At 42.0% G+C, this 12,887-nt stretch overlaps 1 protein-coding gene across 4 annotated transcripts in view; it reads left to right on the top strand.

The window, feature by feature from the left end:
- NFYC (nuclear transcription factor Y subunit gamma) overlaps positions 1-12,887 on the top strand; it is a 68,179-nt gene that overhangs the window by 42,074 nt on the left and 13,218 nt on the right. For all 4 annotated transcript variants that reach the window (XM_066375990.1, XM_066375994.1, XM_066375993.1 and 1 more), the window contains exons 3-5: positions 3,533-3,604; positions 4,914-5,027; positions 8,791-8,886. In XM_066375990.1, coding sequence (XP_066232087.1) covers positions 3,533-3,604; positions 4,914-5,027; positions 8,791-8,886 — 282 coding nt within the window. The remainder of the gene's footprint in view (positions 1-3,532; positions 3,605-4,913; positions 5,028-8,790; positions 8,887-12,887) is intronic.

A 12,887-nucleotide genomic window follows, 5' to 3' on the forward strand; every position in this document is an offset into this window, starting at 1 on the left:
CTTTGAGTCGTAAGGCTTTAAAAGCAGCAGTGGCCCTCAGCCCTCACTGTGGGTGATAGTCATAGGGGAGTTGAAAAACCCCCATGATGCCAGGGATGCCTGGTTACTTAGTCTAGGGTAGAGTCCAGGCATCTTGTTTTTCCAAAGCTCCCCAGGTGATTCTCACATGCAGCCGAGGTGGAGAATCACCGCTTTTGAGAGGATTTGAATCTTGTCTGCCGGAGTGCCTGATCAGGTAGGCCTGGAAAAGATTTCTCATCATTATTTGAAACTCGGGATGTTCTTTAGTGCAGCCTGAGACCCATTGACTTTTCTTTGGCTCTGAACTCTCATTGAGTGAATTCAGACTTAAAACTCAGCAGTTTCAGATGGCAGCATTTTTAAAGTAGTTCTTTCATTGGGGTCAGGAGCACAGAAATGTTCTGAGAGGGAATCTGCTCTTCCACCTTGCCGATAACACTAACAAGAGCAGAAAGAAAGAGTTGGCCTGTCTCGGTTGTTCTTCCACTTGGATCAGCATCAGGAGAATTCATATTATCCACATCAGTTGCATGGTTGCCAGTGATGAAGGGGGCATTGAATTGAAAGCCAATTTAGTGGACCTCAATCTACTGATAGTGAAGGGGCTCCCCTCTCCATTCAGCTTATCACATACCCTTATATGTAACTGGAAAGCTAGGATGAGATTATAGGAAACTGGTCTATTGTCAGTAATAATGACCTCCCCCCCCCCCCCCAACCCACATACATAACCCACGTATCTGAAGATTCACTTTTCACATACTGCCCATTGAAGAGCTCAAGTTTTGGGCATTATGAGAAAGTTTCACACAGAAAAATGGGTTGGGGTGGGACTTAGAGCTGAGCTTCTTATAAATTTCTGCCTCATTTCATACGTCTCCAAGGTGGGAATGATATATAATTTCTTTATCCTTGACCCTTTCTTGTTGCTTTTGACTAGAGACTAGTCTCAGAAATTCTAAAAGTGGTATTTTATTCTTTCCAGTAGGAAAAGGAGGTTTTATTATCAGCGTTGGGCTTTGGTTAAGTAATCTTGGAACAATCTTGTGGAAATTTTACTCAATAACCAAGCCAAATTAGAGCACACTTGCAAGAGAGCTAAATCTTATGGTTCTAATCTGTGTGTATCATCCCGGGAGGCCTTCCAAATGATTATCCCCAGCATTCTCTTTGGCATTTCTGGTTAGCAGTTTCATTTTCTGTGATATGCCACACAAGAAGGAAGAGCAGTGATTGATTTCTGTGGTTAAATGTTTTGCTTTGTTTTTTAATCCCTTTGGGGTCTGGCCTCAATCCAGCATTCTCTTTCCTGTTGCTCACCTCTGTATTAAGGTCATATATTTAAAATCTAAATAGGCCATATTTTCTGTGCTTCTGTGCATGCTGTTCCCTCTGTCTGAATAACATTCTCATACTTTTCCAATAAGCAAATTTGTAGCATCCCTTAGACACAATTCAGATGTCAGCCTCTCTGTGGAACATGTGCCAGCTCTTCCTGCTCATTCCAAGCCCTCCCTGCATTGCCAGCTGATTATTTTCTTTGTCCCTCTGGGATTTTACACCCCCCTTCTGGTATAGGCTAGGGGATTATAATGTTTTTATGTTAGTTTCTAACAAACTATAAGCTGTTTAAAGGTAAGAATAGATTTGCATCTTTTATTTAGTAGGAGATATCATATTAGTTGAGTTACATGAATGAGTAAATGAAAGAGGAGGAAAAATAAGAATAGAAATAATGTGTTCTGGCCCTGGCCAGTTGGCTCAGTGGTAGAGCGTCGGCCTGGCGTGCAGAAGTCCCGGGTTCGATTCCTGGCCAGGGCACACAGGAGAAACACCCATCTGCTTCTCCACCCCTCCCCCTCTCCTTCCTCTCAGTCTCTCTCTTCCCCTCCCGCAGCTGAGGCTCCATTGGAGCAAGATGGCCCGGGCGCTGGGGATGGCTCCTTGGCCTGTGCCCCAGGCGCTAGAGTGGCTCTGGTCTCAACAGAGCGACGCCCCGGAGGGGCAGAGCATCGCCCCCTGGTGGGCAGAGCATTGCCCCTGGTGGACGTGCCGGGTGGATCCCAGTCGGGCACATGCGGGAGTCTGTCTGACTGTCTCTCCCCGTTTCCAGCTTCAGAAAAATACAAAAAAAAAAAAAAAAAAGAAATAATGTGTTCTGCTTTCTCCTTTTGGTGAAATTTTAATAAACTGGACCTAATCCTCTGCCACTCCTGGGCTAGTTTTAGTAGCGATTTCATGGGAAGTTTTGAAAAGGATAAGATAAAAAATTGGTGTTGGAAGTTTGTGGGGGTGAGTGGTAGCCAGTAGCCAGGGAGCTTGTTGAGTTTACATGGGGAAATTAGATGTCTTCTACATGTTATCCTATTAGTTGCTCTTCTATAATTATAAAGTGGATTCTGGGAAGGCTGTTTATGTTTTTCCAAAATGCCCCCTTTGACATATAGTTAAGGTTTCTGTCGATCTTGGAAAAGAAAGTTTACTTTGTATGTTGATTATACCAAATCTCAAATAATAGCTGCCTTTTCCATAATGTGATGATGCAAATTCCCAGGTGAGTATATTGGGTTTGGTGAGTCACATTTCAGACCACTTATAGAATCAATCATTTGACACCTAGTCCCAGCAGGGATTTTGCTGAATTTAGCTAATCTCTGCCTTTGCACCTTTGTCTTCATTGCAGCTCTAAAACCCAGAATTGATTTTTATTTCTAGAGTTGCCTCCATCATTGGGCAGGTGTTAAATACTAGTAGTATCAAAATAAAACAAAAAAGGGCTTAATCACAAATAATTGAGTTGTACTGGTCAAAAAGCCCTTTCTTAATCCTGTTCAGAGTGAAATTGATGTGGTTTCCCCCAGCTCAGTCTTGTTTATTAAGAAAAAAAGTGCCAGGGCTATTCCAAAAGCCGGCTGATACATTCACCCTTGCCCTCTTCTTATCCCCTCTGCCTCCTCCCCCAAGCCAGTTTTGGAGACAAGCCCTTTGCTGCTATGAGCAGAACGGAGCTCCTGGCAAAGGTCAGAAGTAGTGATATCACACTGACAGAAGAGAACTGTGGGGTCTCTGTGGTCAGGTGCTGCTGGCACTTGGCCCTTGTAATCCCTGAATAGAAGAACGAACTGGCAACCTAGAGGAATGAGTGCTCCTGAGCCAAAAATCTAATTTTAATCTGCATATTACATACTGGTAAACTTTCCTGGGAAGAAAAAGACACTCATAATGCACCTCTATATTGTGCTGGCAAAGAACCTGGTGTTGTTTGGGGCTACTTGTCAGGAGGGCACTGTTAGAAGCCATCCTCAGTTTATCTTGAAACCTTTCAGTTGTTTAATAACGCTCTGCATGGGTTAAGAAGTTTGCTCTGGAGCTTGTATTTCATCTCCTCTGTACCTCCTTTCCTGCCATATTTTCTGGAAGGAGGGACCACGTCAGTCAGTGTGCTTCGTGATGCCTGTCTTGCCCTATTGATTGTCCCCACCATTTATGCACCATCTGTTACTCATTTCAGAAAGATTTCCGAGTGCAGGAACTCCCACTGGCCCGTATTAAGAAGATTATGAAACTGGATGAAGATGTGAAGGTGAATTCACATTAATTTTATTTATATGAATGATAAAATGATGGGTAGGTTATTGCTCATTTCTCTAGAGCTCAGAGTTTAATTAAACAAAGATGAAAATATTGTTATTGTCTGTTACTTTTTCATTTGGTTCCTCATAAAATTGTTAAGTGAGTTGAAATTAATCAGTTTGAATTACTGTATGGTTTTTCTCAGAACCTGGGATATCCTGTTTTATAGATGTTGAAAAGATGCTGAGTGTTTTTTGAATCACCCAGTTCTTTTCAGCAGGTAGAATAAACATGTAGCACCAAATCATCAGGACAGTGCCATCTTACTACAATCTCTAATTTGTTGATCTGAGGTCTAAGAAATATTTGATAATTATGTTGCATCTGTAAGTTTTACGTGAATAATTCTTGTGAGAAGGGTATACTTGGAGGTGGCCGTTACTGTATTCCTAGGAGTCCGCCACACCCTACACCTCTCAGAGAAAGAGCGACTCTCTCCCTACCACTCAAAATTAAGTCTCTTGTATTTGTATAGAGAGCTGACAGTTCACAGCAATTTTCCTTCTATTAGTTTACTTCCTCCTCATAGTATCCTTATGAGACTTGATGGGATAAGAATTTTTAGTTTTATTTTATAGATAGAAAAATAGATAAAAAGGTTAAAAATGACTTGCCCAGGATAGGAAAACCAAGATCCCAATACTTATCTCCTGCTTTCTTAACCCCAGAGCCCTTCCAATGGCTCTATTCTGTACAACCTCCCGCAGGATTCGGAGCTTTGTTTGAGCAAGGGCTTACATTACTTGAGCACTACTACGTTCCAGGTCCTGTGCTGGGTGCTTTCACATATATTTTCTTATTTGATTTACACAACACTGGAAGGTTATCCTCTTTTTTTAATAGGTAAAAAATAAGGCCCAGAAGGATGGGAAGCCTTAGTTTTTGCCTGAATCCTTTGACTCTTGAACTCATTATTTTCTCCACACTGTCTCTCCTTGGATTATACCACTTACTGGCTTTATGGCCCTGGGCAAGTTACTTAACCTCCACCTCTTCTACACCTTCATTTCTCTAAAAGGCTATTATGAGAGTAAGAAAGTGCATGGTAGGTGCTAGATAAGTATTCTTTCTGTCTAGTTCCTTCTACCTGCTTTGTCCTACTTGTGGGTTTATTTTACCTTGGGATCTCCTGAGACTACCACCTTCTCATTTTTCAACCCTTGCTCTGTAGTCCAATGGCAGGACATGAGGTAAGGGACAAACTAACTGATTTGAATGACTTACTGATGATTGACAAGGAGGGCCTATGTGTGTTGCAGATGATCAGTGCAGAAGCCCCTGTGCTATTTGCCAAGGCAGCCCAGATTTTTATCACAGAGTTGACTCTTCGAGCCTGGATCCACACAGAGGATAATAAGCGCCGGACTCTACAGGTAATGGGATAACTGGGCAAGCAGCTGTCCTTGACTGCTTCTCTTGCATGGCTTTGGACCAAAGATTGTTCTTCCTTAGCCTCTGTCAAGCTGACATGTGTAATTAGCATCTTCCTGTACTACTGGGAGGCAGGGATACCTTATAGCGATAATAGTATTTCCCCAACAAGAATTTCCATCTCTCGCCTGGTTTTCACAACTCAGTGACTGAACTGTTCACATGGTGAGCCCTCACTATGAACAGAGGCTAGCATGATATTTCTGTTTCCTGATAAATGATTGGAAGCCATGGGAGGCTCCAGGAAAGGACAATCTCAGGAAGAATCAGTTTTACTAACCTCATTAGCCTTTTTATTTCTTGTCAGCTTTCCTGGAAATCCTTTCTGTCTCTTTTTTTTTGTTGTTCTCTTTTTATTTTAATCCAACAAATCACCACTCATATTGTATGAAGACTCCTTGGCCATTGGCTCTAGGGGCTCTCCCCTCAACAGCCAGGCCCCAGCTCTTGGAGGAAAGGCTTCTCCCACATAAGAGGAAGGGTATGACAAGAGAGCAACAGTATTTTAAAAACATAGCCAAGAAAATAAATTGTTTTCTCCTCTTGTTTCCTCTTACCTCCAAAGTTGAAAATGCATGTATTTATTCTACAAATACTTATTAAACACCCACAATATGCCGAGCACTCTTCTAGACTCTGGGGATTAATACACAAAACAGACAAATCCCTACCCCTGGGAAGCCTGCATTCTAGTGCAGCTAGACATTAAGAACTTCCTTATGCTGCCTTGAAGATTTGTAGATGTAGAGAGCCAATCGAAGTTACTTTCAAGATTAATTAAGATTGGCCCTGGCTGGCTGGCTCATTGGATTGATCATCAGTCTGGCGTATGGATGTCCCAGCTTTGATACTCAGCGCACACAAGAGAAAGAACCATCTGCTTCTCTTCCTGTCACTCTTCACCTTCTCTCTTTCTTCCCCTCTTGCAACCAATGGCTTGATTGGTTCAAGTGTGGCCCCAGGCACTGAGTATAGCTCTATTGGTCCGAGCATCAGCCCCAGACAGGTGTTGCTGGGTAGATCTCAGTGGGGATGTATGTGGGGGTCATCTCACTATCTCCTCTCCTCTCACTTAAAAAAAAAAAAAAAAAAGATCAGTTAAGATTAAAAAATAAAGTGTGCAAAACAATTGAATGGGCCCTTCAAAAAAGAAGATTCCAAATGATCAGCAAGCATATGAAAAGGTGCATAACATAGTTTGTCATCTGGGAAATACAAATTAAAACCACAATGAGATACTGGTTTATACCCACTAACATGGCTAAAATCCAAAAGAAAATTGATAATACCAAGTGTTGGTAAGGAAGTGGAGTAACTGAAACTCATATACTGCTTGCGAAAATGTAAAGTGGTACAGTCACGTTGGAATACTATTTGGCGTCTTTTAGTAAAGTTAAACATATCCCTGCTCTATGATTCAACCATTCCAGTCCTAGTTACACAGTCAAAAGTGTGGACATTCTTGTATAAAAATGTTCATACTGATCTTATTTATAATAGTATCCACCAAGAGAGGAATATATAAAAAAATTGATATAGTCATAAAATGAATTACTGTTCAGCAATAAAAGAAACAAACTATTGATCCATACAACAACATGGATGAAGCTCAAAACCACTATGTTAAGCAAAAGAAAACAGAGAAAAAAAATTATGTAGCACCTGATGACATATACTGTCCATAGTGATAGAAATCAAAGTTGTGGTGACCTCAGATTGTGGGGCAGGGTAATTGGCTGGAAGAGGACGGAAGGAAACATTTTATATTTTTATCTAGATAATCGCCACCTGGGTATATATATTTATTAAAATTCATCCAGCTGTGTACTTTAGATACCTGTATTTTATTGAATAATAGTAATAATTCAGTAAAAAATTAGCACTTAACAAGGCAAAATTGGCCTGCCCAGATAGCTAGGTTGGTTGGAGCATCGTCCCGAAGTGGCAGGGGTTGCTGGTTTGACCCCTGATTAGGACATACAGGAGCAGGATGATGTTCCTGTCTCTCTCTCTCTCTCTCTCTCTCCCTCCCTCTCCCCCTTTCTCCCTTCTTCTCTCTCTAAAGTCAGTACAATAAACATTTTTTTAAAAGGACAAACTAAAAATGTTAAAAAGACGAAATATATATATGTTTTCAAAATACTTTAGAACACTTTGGTGTGTGTTTGGAGGTGATTATTATTTCTTTTTCTTCCCTCATTCCATCCTTAGATGAGCCATTTAGATAGCTTTGAGTAGGTGACATCATCAAGAATGTGATACTATATCGTACTAATCTTAAATTAGTCCTGGCAGCTTTAAGATGTTCCCTGCTTCGGTAGGATGGGTTTATTATCAAGCTGGTAGTTGGCAAGAATGGTGGACTGGAGTTTTGCATTTCAGTGGCTTGGGGCCATCACAGACAAGGAAAGGAAAAAACAGAAAATTTCCATCCCCTTCTATTTTGTCTGATGAGTCACCTCTTAAGATGTGATACGTAGAGGTTGCTAAGGATTTTTGTTAGTAGGATGACCGTCCCAACTTTTTATTATGAAAAAATTGAAATATAAGCACAGAGTTCATAGTGAACACTTGCACACTCACCACCTGGATCCCACCATTAAAATTTTACTTATATTATCCCCATATCTCTCTGTCCCTCTGTATCAATTGTCTTCTATTTTTAAATGAATGTCAGAGTTTACTTTTCCCTAAATACTTCAACATGCATATCATTCACTAGAGTTCACTCCTTTTTTTCTGTTTTTTTTTCTTTAAAATTTTCATAAAGTGTTAGTATGTTGGTTTTTAGTTAAAAAAAAAAAAAAAAAAAAAAAGAAGAGCCTGACCAGGTAGTGGCGCAGTGGATAGAGTGTTGGACTAAGATGCGGAAGAACCCGGGTTCGAGACCCTGAGGTCGCCAGCTTGAGCGCGGGCTCATCTGGCTTGAGCAAAAAGCTCACCAGCTTGGACCCAAGGTTGCTGGCTCGAGCAAGAGGTTACATGGTCCGCTTCTGCTGAAGGCCCGCGGTCAAGGCACATATGAGAAAGCAATCAATGAACAACTAAGGTGTCGCAACGAAAAACTGATAATTGATGCTTCTCATCTCTCTCTGTTCCTGTCTGTCTGTCCCTATCTATCTCTCTCTCTGTCCCTGTAAAAACAAACAAACAAAAAAAAAAAAAAAAGAAGAAACTCTAATTTTATTGTTTAAAGAAAGGGAGTGTCAATCTCAGAAAGAACCCCCTTCAGAGTGGGCCTTGGTTTCAATATCATTAGTTCACAGACTCTGATGTTGTCTGCCCATCTGAGCCTCTATCTAGTAACTTCAGACATCCAGTATTTATATTACATTAAACAAAATTTAAACCATGGATTTAACATTGCGATTTTGAATTTCAAAATAAAAATTACAGTTTTGTGGAAACTAAGCTACAGACCAGTGAGTAGAAAAAAATTGCAAAAATTAATGAGTTAAGATTTCAGCCAGGAGATTCAAAAAAGGTTTTAACTACTTGTGAACCAAAGAGGCAAGGTATTTATTTATTTATTTATTTATTATTTATTTATAATATTGTATATATATTTTTTATATCTATTATTTATGGACACTTAGTTTGGCTTAGGAGCTATCGTCTTCTCTTACTTGTAATGTGGAGGGTATAAAGCCAGGTGAACTAGTTTCTTCCCAGACTAACTTTTCACCTTTGTTTTCTTTGTTACAGAGGAATGATATCGCCATGGCAATTACAAAATTTGATCAGTTTGACTTTCTCATCGATATTGTTCCAAGAGATGAGCTGAAACCGCCGAAGCGTCAGGTGAGCTGGGAAGGCGCAGCCGCTGCTGACTGAAGAGCACCGTGTGTGTGGGGGTCAGATAATGCTCCTTTCCCTCTCGGCACACGTCATTTGCTGTTTCTTTTGCTTCTCCTTCTCTAGACCAGATCCATCTTTAACATCTTCTGCTACTCATTTATGGACACTTTTAACTCAGTGCCTCTGAGGTAGTATTTCAGTGAAAATTAAAGACTTTAGTTACAAACAGTTAAAAGTGTAGCTCATTTCAAGGTATCCTAGGAATTCTATCAGAGTTCTTAATCTGGGATGGGAAAACATGCCCAGCAAGTTACAGATATTAGATTTTCAAAAAATGGCCTCTCTGTGTGCACAGCAGTGTTTGCAGAGTGAGTGGACTTTGGTTTTCTCTTACTCTTGATTGTGGTTCTCTATGTAGTGCTCTGGCTACACATTAGAATCACCTGCTAGGGTTTTAAAAATGCTAGTGCCCAGGCTCCCCCCCATACCAGCTGAATTGGAAGCTGAGAGGGGGAGGCCCAGGCATCAGCACTTTTTAAAACTCCCTAGCTGCTTTTAATTTGCAGCCAAATTTAAGAATCACCATTAAACTGTTCTCTAGGCAATCATGAGAAAGAATGTAAATGTCCGTCTGTCTGCCTTTCCCTGTCTCTGTCAGCCCCTCTCCAAAGGTCACACCGATTATTTTTTTTTCAGCTCTTAATTGCAATAGTAGTAGACCCATGTCCTGTGTAACTCAGTCTCAGGCACACAGGTTGCATGACTTGCCGGGTGGTAGTGGAGACACTTGGGGAATTGTGGCAGAGTCTGGCAGGGGCAAAGTGGTGCCTTTTTCTGCTTACCTTGGTTTGTTAATAAAATTTTAAGTGGTTTTAATGAATTATTTCATAGTATATTATCCTTAGAAACAGTCATTCAGCGATCCCATGTTGTCTCATATTAATAACCAGTCCAGAAGTGTAGGAGAAGTGGGCATCTTAAAGGACATTTGTAATCCTGACCCTGCCTGGGGGCCTTTGGATTAGCAAGCCCTCTTGTCACCTCCTTACTAGAGCAGGGAGCCTCACTGTGTCTTCGTTCTTTCTGGGCAGTCTTTGCTACTGTAAACATCCTTGACTGGAAGCTGTAAGGTGTTCAGAGGAGCTTTCAGTCGGATGTTTACAGCGGCAGGCTGCCACGGTCGTCCCCAGCTGCACCTCGCCTGGGAAACAAGGCAGGATAGTGCCCGTGGGCTCAGTCCCTCCTCTTGGGGTGCTTCCCTCCTCTGAGGAGTCACTACAACCAGAACTCAGACCACTTCTCTTCCTCCAAAACAAATGAGGCGACACACATGCGCTCTCGTTGGAATTTGTTTTGTTTTAGAAGCCACCTTTAAAATCAAGGTGGTGAGATGTGTAACAAAATCAGGCCTTGCTCCTGCTCTGTGTGCTAACTCCTGCTTGTCCTCTGTGGGCTTCCTGCTGAACCAGAGGATTTGGAGAGAAGGTCATGTCCTGCCCCTTCCTCCAAAGTCCTCAGTCCTTGGTTCTCTTAGTGTCTTACAGCTCCTTATTCCACTCTACCTTCACTGAAATGCTGTTATCCGTCTCTTTTTAAAGTGTCTAGCTGAAACAGCTTCTTGTTGTCTGGACTCAGTTTTTTTTAGGTGTTCAAGCCATTGATTGGCATCCTTTTTGAGACAGTTGCTGCCTGCCTTTGAAAGGCTGAGATTGCCGAAGGCTGGTCTGAAATTCTAAGGTAGCACTTTTACTCCTATGTAGACATGAAGTTTTCCCAAGCTCCAAATTGGCGGGTACCTCCTTAAGTCCTTTAAAAGCACCACTCTCCAAAATTCACCCTTTCAGAAGGAGGCAGCAGTTCATTCTGCTACTGAAGTGAATGTCCTTTTTTTCCAGTCTGGGGCTAGCTGCATGACACTGTAGTGATGGCCCTAGAAGGTGATGCTGCTCATTCTCTGGCTTTGTCTGTCAGTCTCCACTTCTGAACACATTCCAAGAGCAAGCCCTCTGGTTGGGGAGGCCACATTTCAAGCTGGGCAAGTACCCCGTTTTGAATTTATCCAGCCATTCCGAGATTGTTCTGGCACTTGGAATGATGTTCCCCTGCTGGGGAAAGGAACGAGCTACAGATACTGAGTTGGGGATCTAAGGCCCTTGACTTCTCAAAGGTGCTTGGGAATTTCTCTTGTTCTTCAGGGAAGCAAGTAAAAACTTTGGAAGCAGAAGGAGTTGAGACCTGACTTCTACCCCACTAAAGCTATGAGTTGAAAGTTCTGCCCATTGAAATACCATTTTCTCTTCACTCATCTCTTCAAACTAAGCATAATCATTCCCTTGCTAGCTTGACCTCCATTGGCCGAACGTGTCTTCATAGCGCTGAAGAGCCTTAGATATGCCTCCTTCTGTTCCAGTGGTTTGAGAGCAGTCATGCCTCCGTCACCATGCGAAGCTAGGCACCTCTACTAGACTGAGTGTCCTGGACACTGCCTGGTTTGTAAACAAGTGAGGAGGCTGTAGTGGGCAGCAGAGGAGAAGCTCTCTACCTGCTTTCATAGCTTTTGGCAAAAAGTATTTTGGCTTCTGAAAGGAGTATTTTTTTTGCTTTTTGTCTGGCAAAAAGACCATATTCACTTGTACATCAGCTGCAGCCAGGGGTCACTGGATATGAAACAATCACAGGCCAGGGCTAGGAAATGCCAATGTCTCACTACTCCCTGACTTCCCATAGGTTTGTTCCGGGGAGGCTCTCAGTACCTTCTTATCACCTGAGAGTTTTTTCAAGATAGGTCTGGACTTTAGTGATTGGTGTTTTTTATAAAGTGGGAAGGGAGATCTCAGTGGAAAATAAATACACTGAAGTCATTTCACGAGCTTCGAAAAAGAGCACTTTCTTGGCTAAAGGGAGGGTATCAGTATTTTATCCCTTTCACAGCCAAGATCTAGTTGACAGGACTGACCTTTCCTTACAATAGTGGTAAGTTGGAATTGAAGTGGAGGTGACATTGTCACAGTTAAGTTGTTCTGGTAACCGAGACTAGGTGCAAATAAGAGAGGACCTCCTCCTCTTCCTCCTGCCTCAGCATGACCACTTTCAGGGTTCAGACTGTTTGGGTCTGAAGCACAGAATACATTACCCTAAAAAAGTTAGTTCATGTTTGAGGACTAGCTCTGAAACCCACAATGTTGCAAGTGTCTGCCTAGGCTGAGTGGATGGCCATCTGGGAACCTTGTCATGAAAAGACCCAAGTTTCTCAGAGGCTGTATATCAGGAGTCCTAGATTTAGGATCCTGGGATTACCCCCAGCCCTGTTCTACAGGGCGTATGAGCTTCTCTCCACACTAGGCCACAAAATCCTAGAGGTAGCAAGGAGGGTTAAGGACACTTTTCTATTGGTAAAAGATGTTGTGTTTAAGAGAATTTGTTCTACTACCAACATGGGTTAAAAAAAAAGTATAAGAATACCTCAGAGATACTGTAGGTTCAGTTCCAGGCCACCACAATAAAGAGGACAGGCATCCTGGGAGATACTGCAGGTTTGGTTACAGACCACCGTAGTAAAGCAAGTATCTCAGTAAAGTGAGTTGTAATCTTTTTGCTGGTGCAGTTTGTCAAAAAAACCAACTCAACACCTGGGAAGCAAAGCAAAGTACAGTAAGACACGGTGTGCCTGTTCTTTCCTGTGTCTGTCTGCCTGGCTCTTTAACCCCATTCGCTCAGCAGGGGCTTATGGGTGCCTACAAGGGATTGAATAGTAGGGACAGTGGAGAGCAAGAGAGAGCTAGGTTTTACCTATATTCTAACAGGGAAAGCGGATTTGACCAGGACAAAAACGTGTAATGAGGAAAGGACCGTGTAAGCACAGATTAGAGCACCTGCCTTAATGAGGGAAGGGGTCAATACCAACTTTGTCATTGCCACTTTGGGAAGCTTTGAGGCAGTCCACCTCGAAGTTTATACCTTGAATAAGTGTTGTTTCCTCTTTTCTTGAACTTGGCAAACTTAAC

The sequence above is a fragment of the Saccopteryx leptura genome, chromosome 3 (genome assembly GCF_036850995.1).
Source record: "Saccopteryx leptura isolate mSacLep1 chromosome 3, mSacLep1_pri_phased_curated, whole genome shotgun sequence".
NCBI classification, from domain to species: domain Eukaryota; kingdom Metazoa; phylum Chordata; class Mammalia; order Chiroptera; family Emballonuridae; genus Saccopteryx; species Saccopteryx leptura.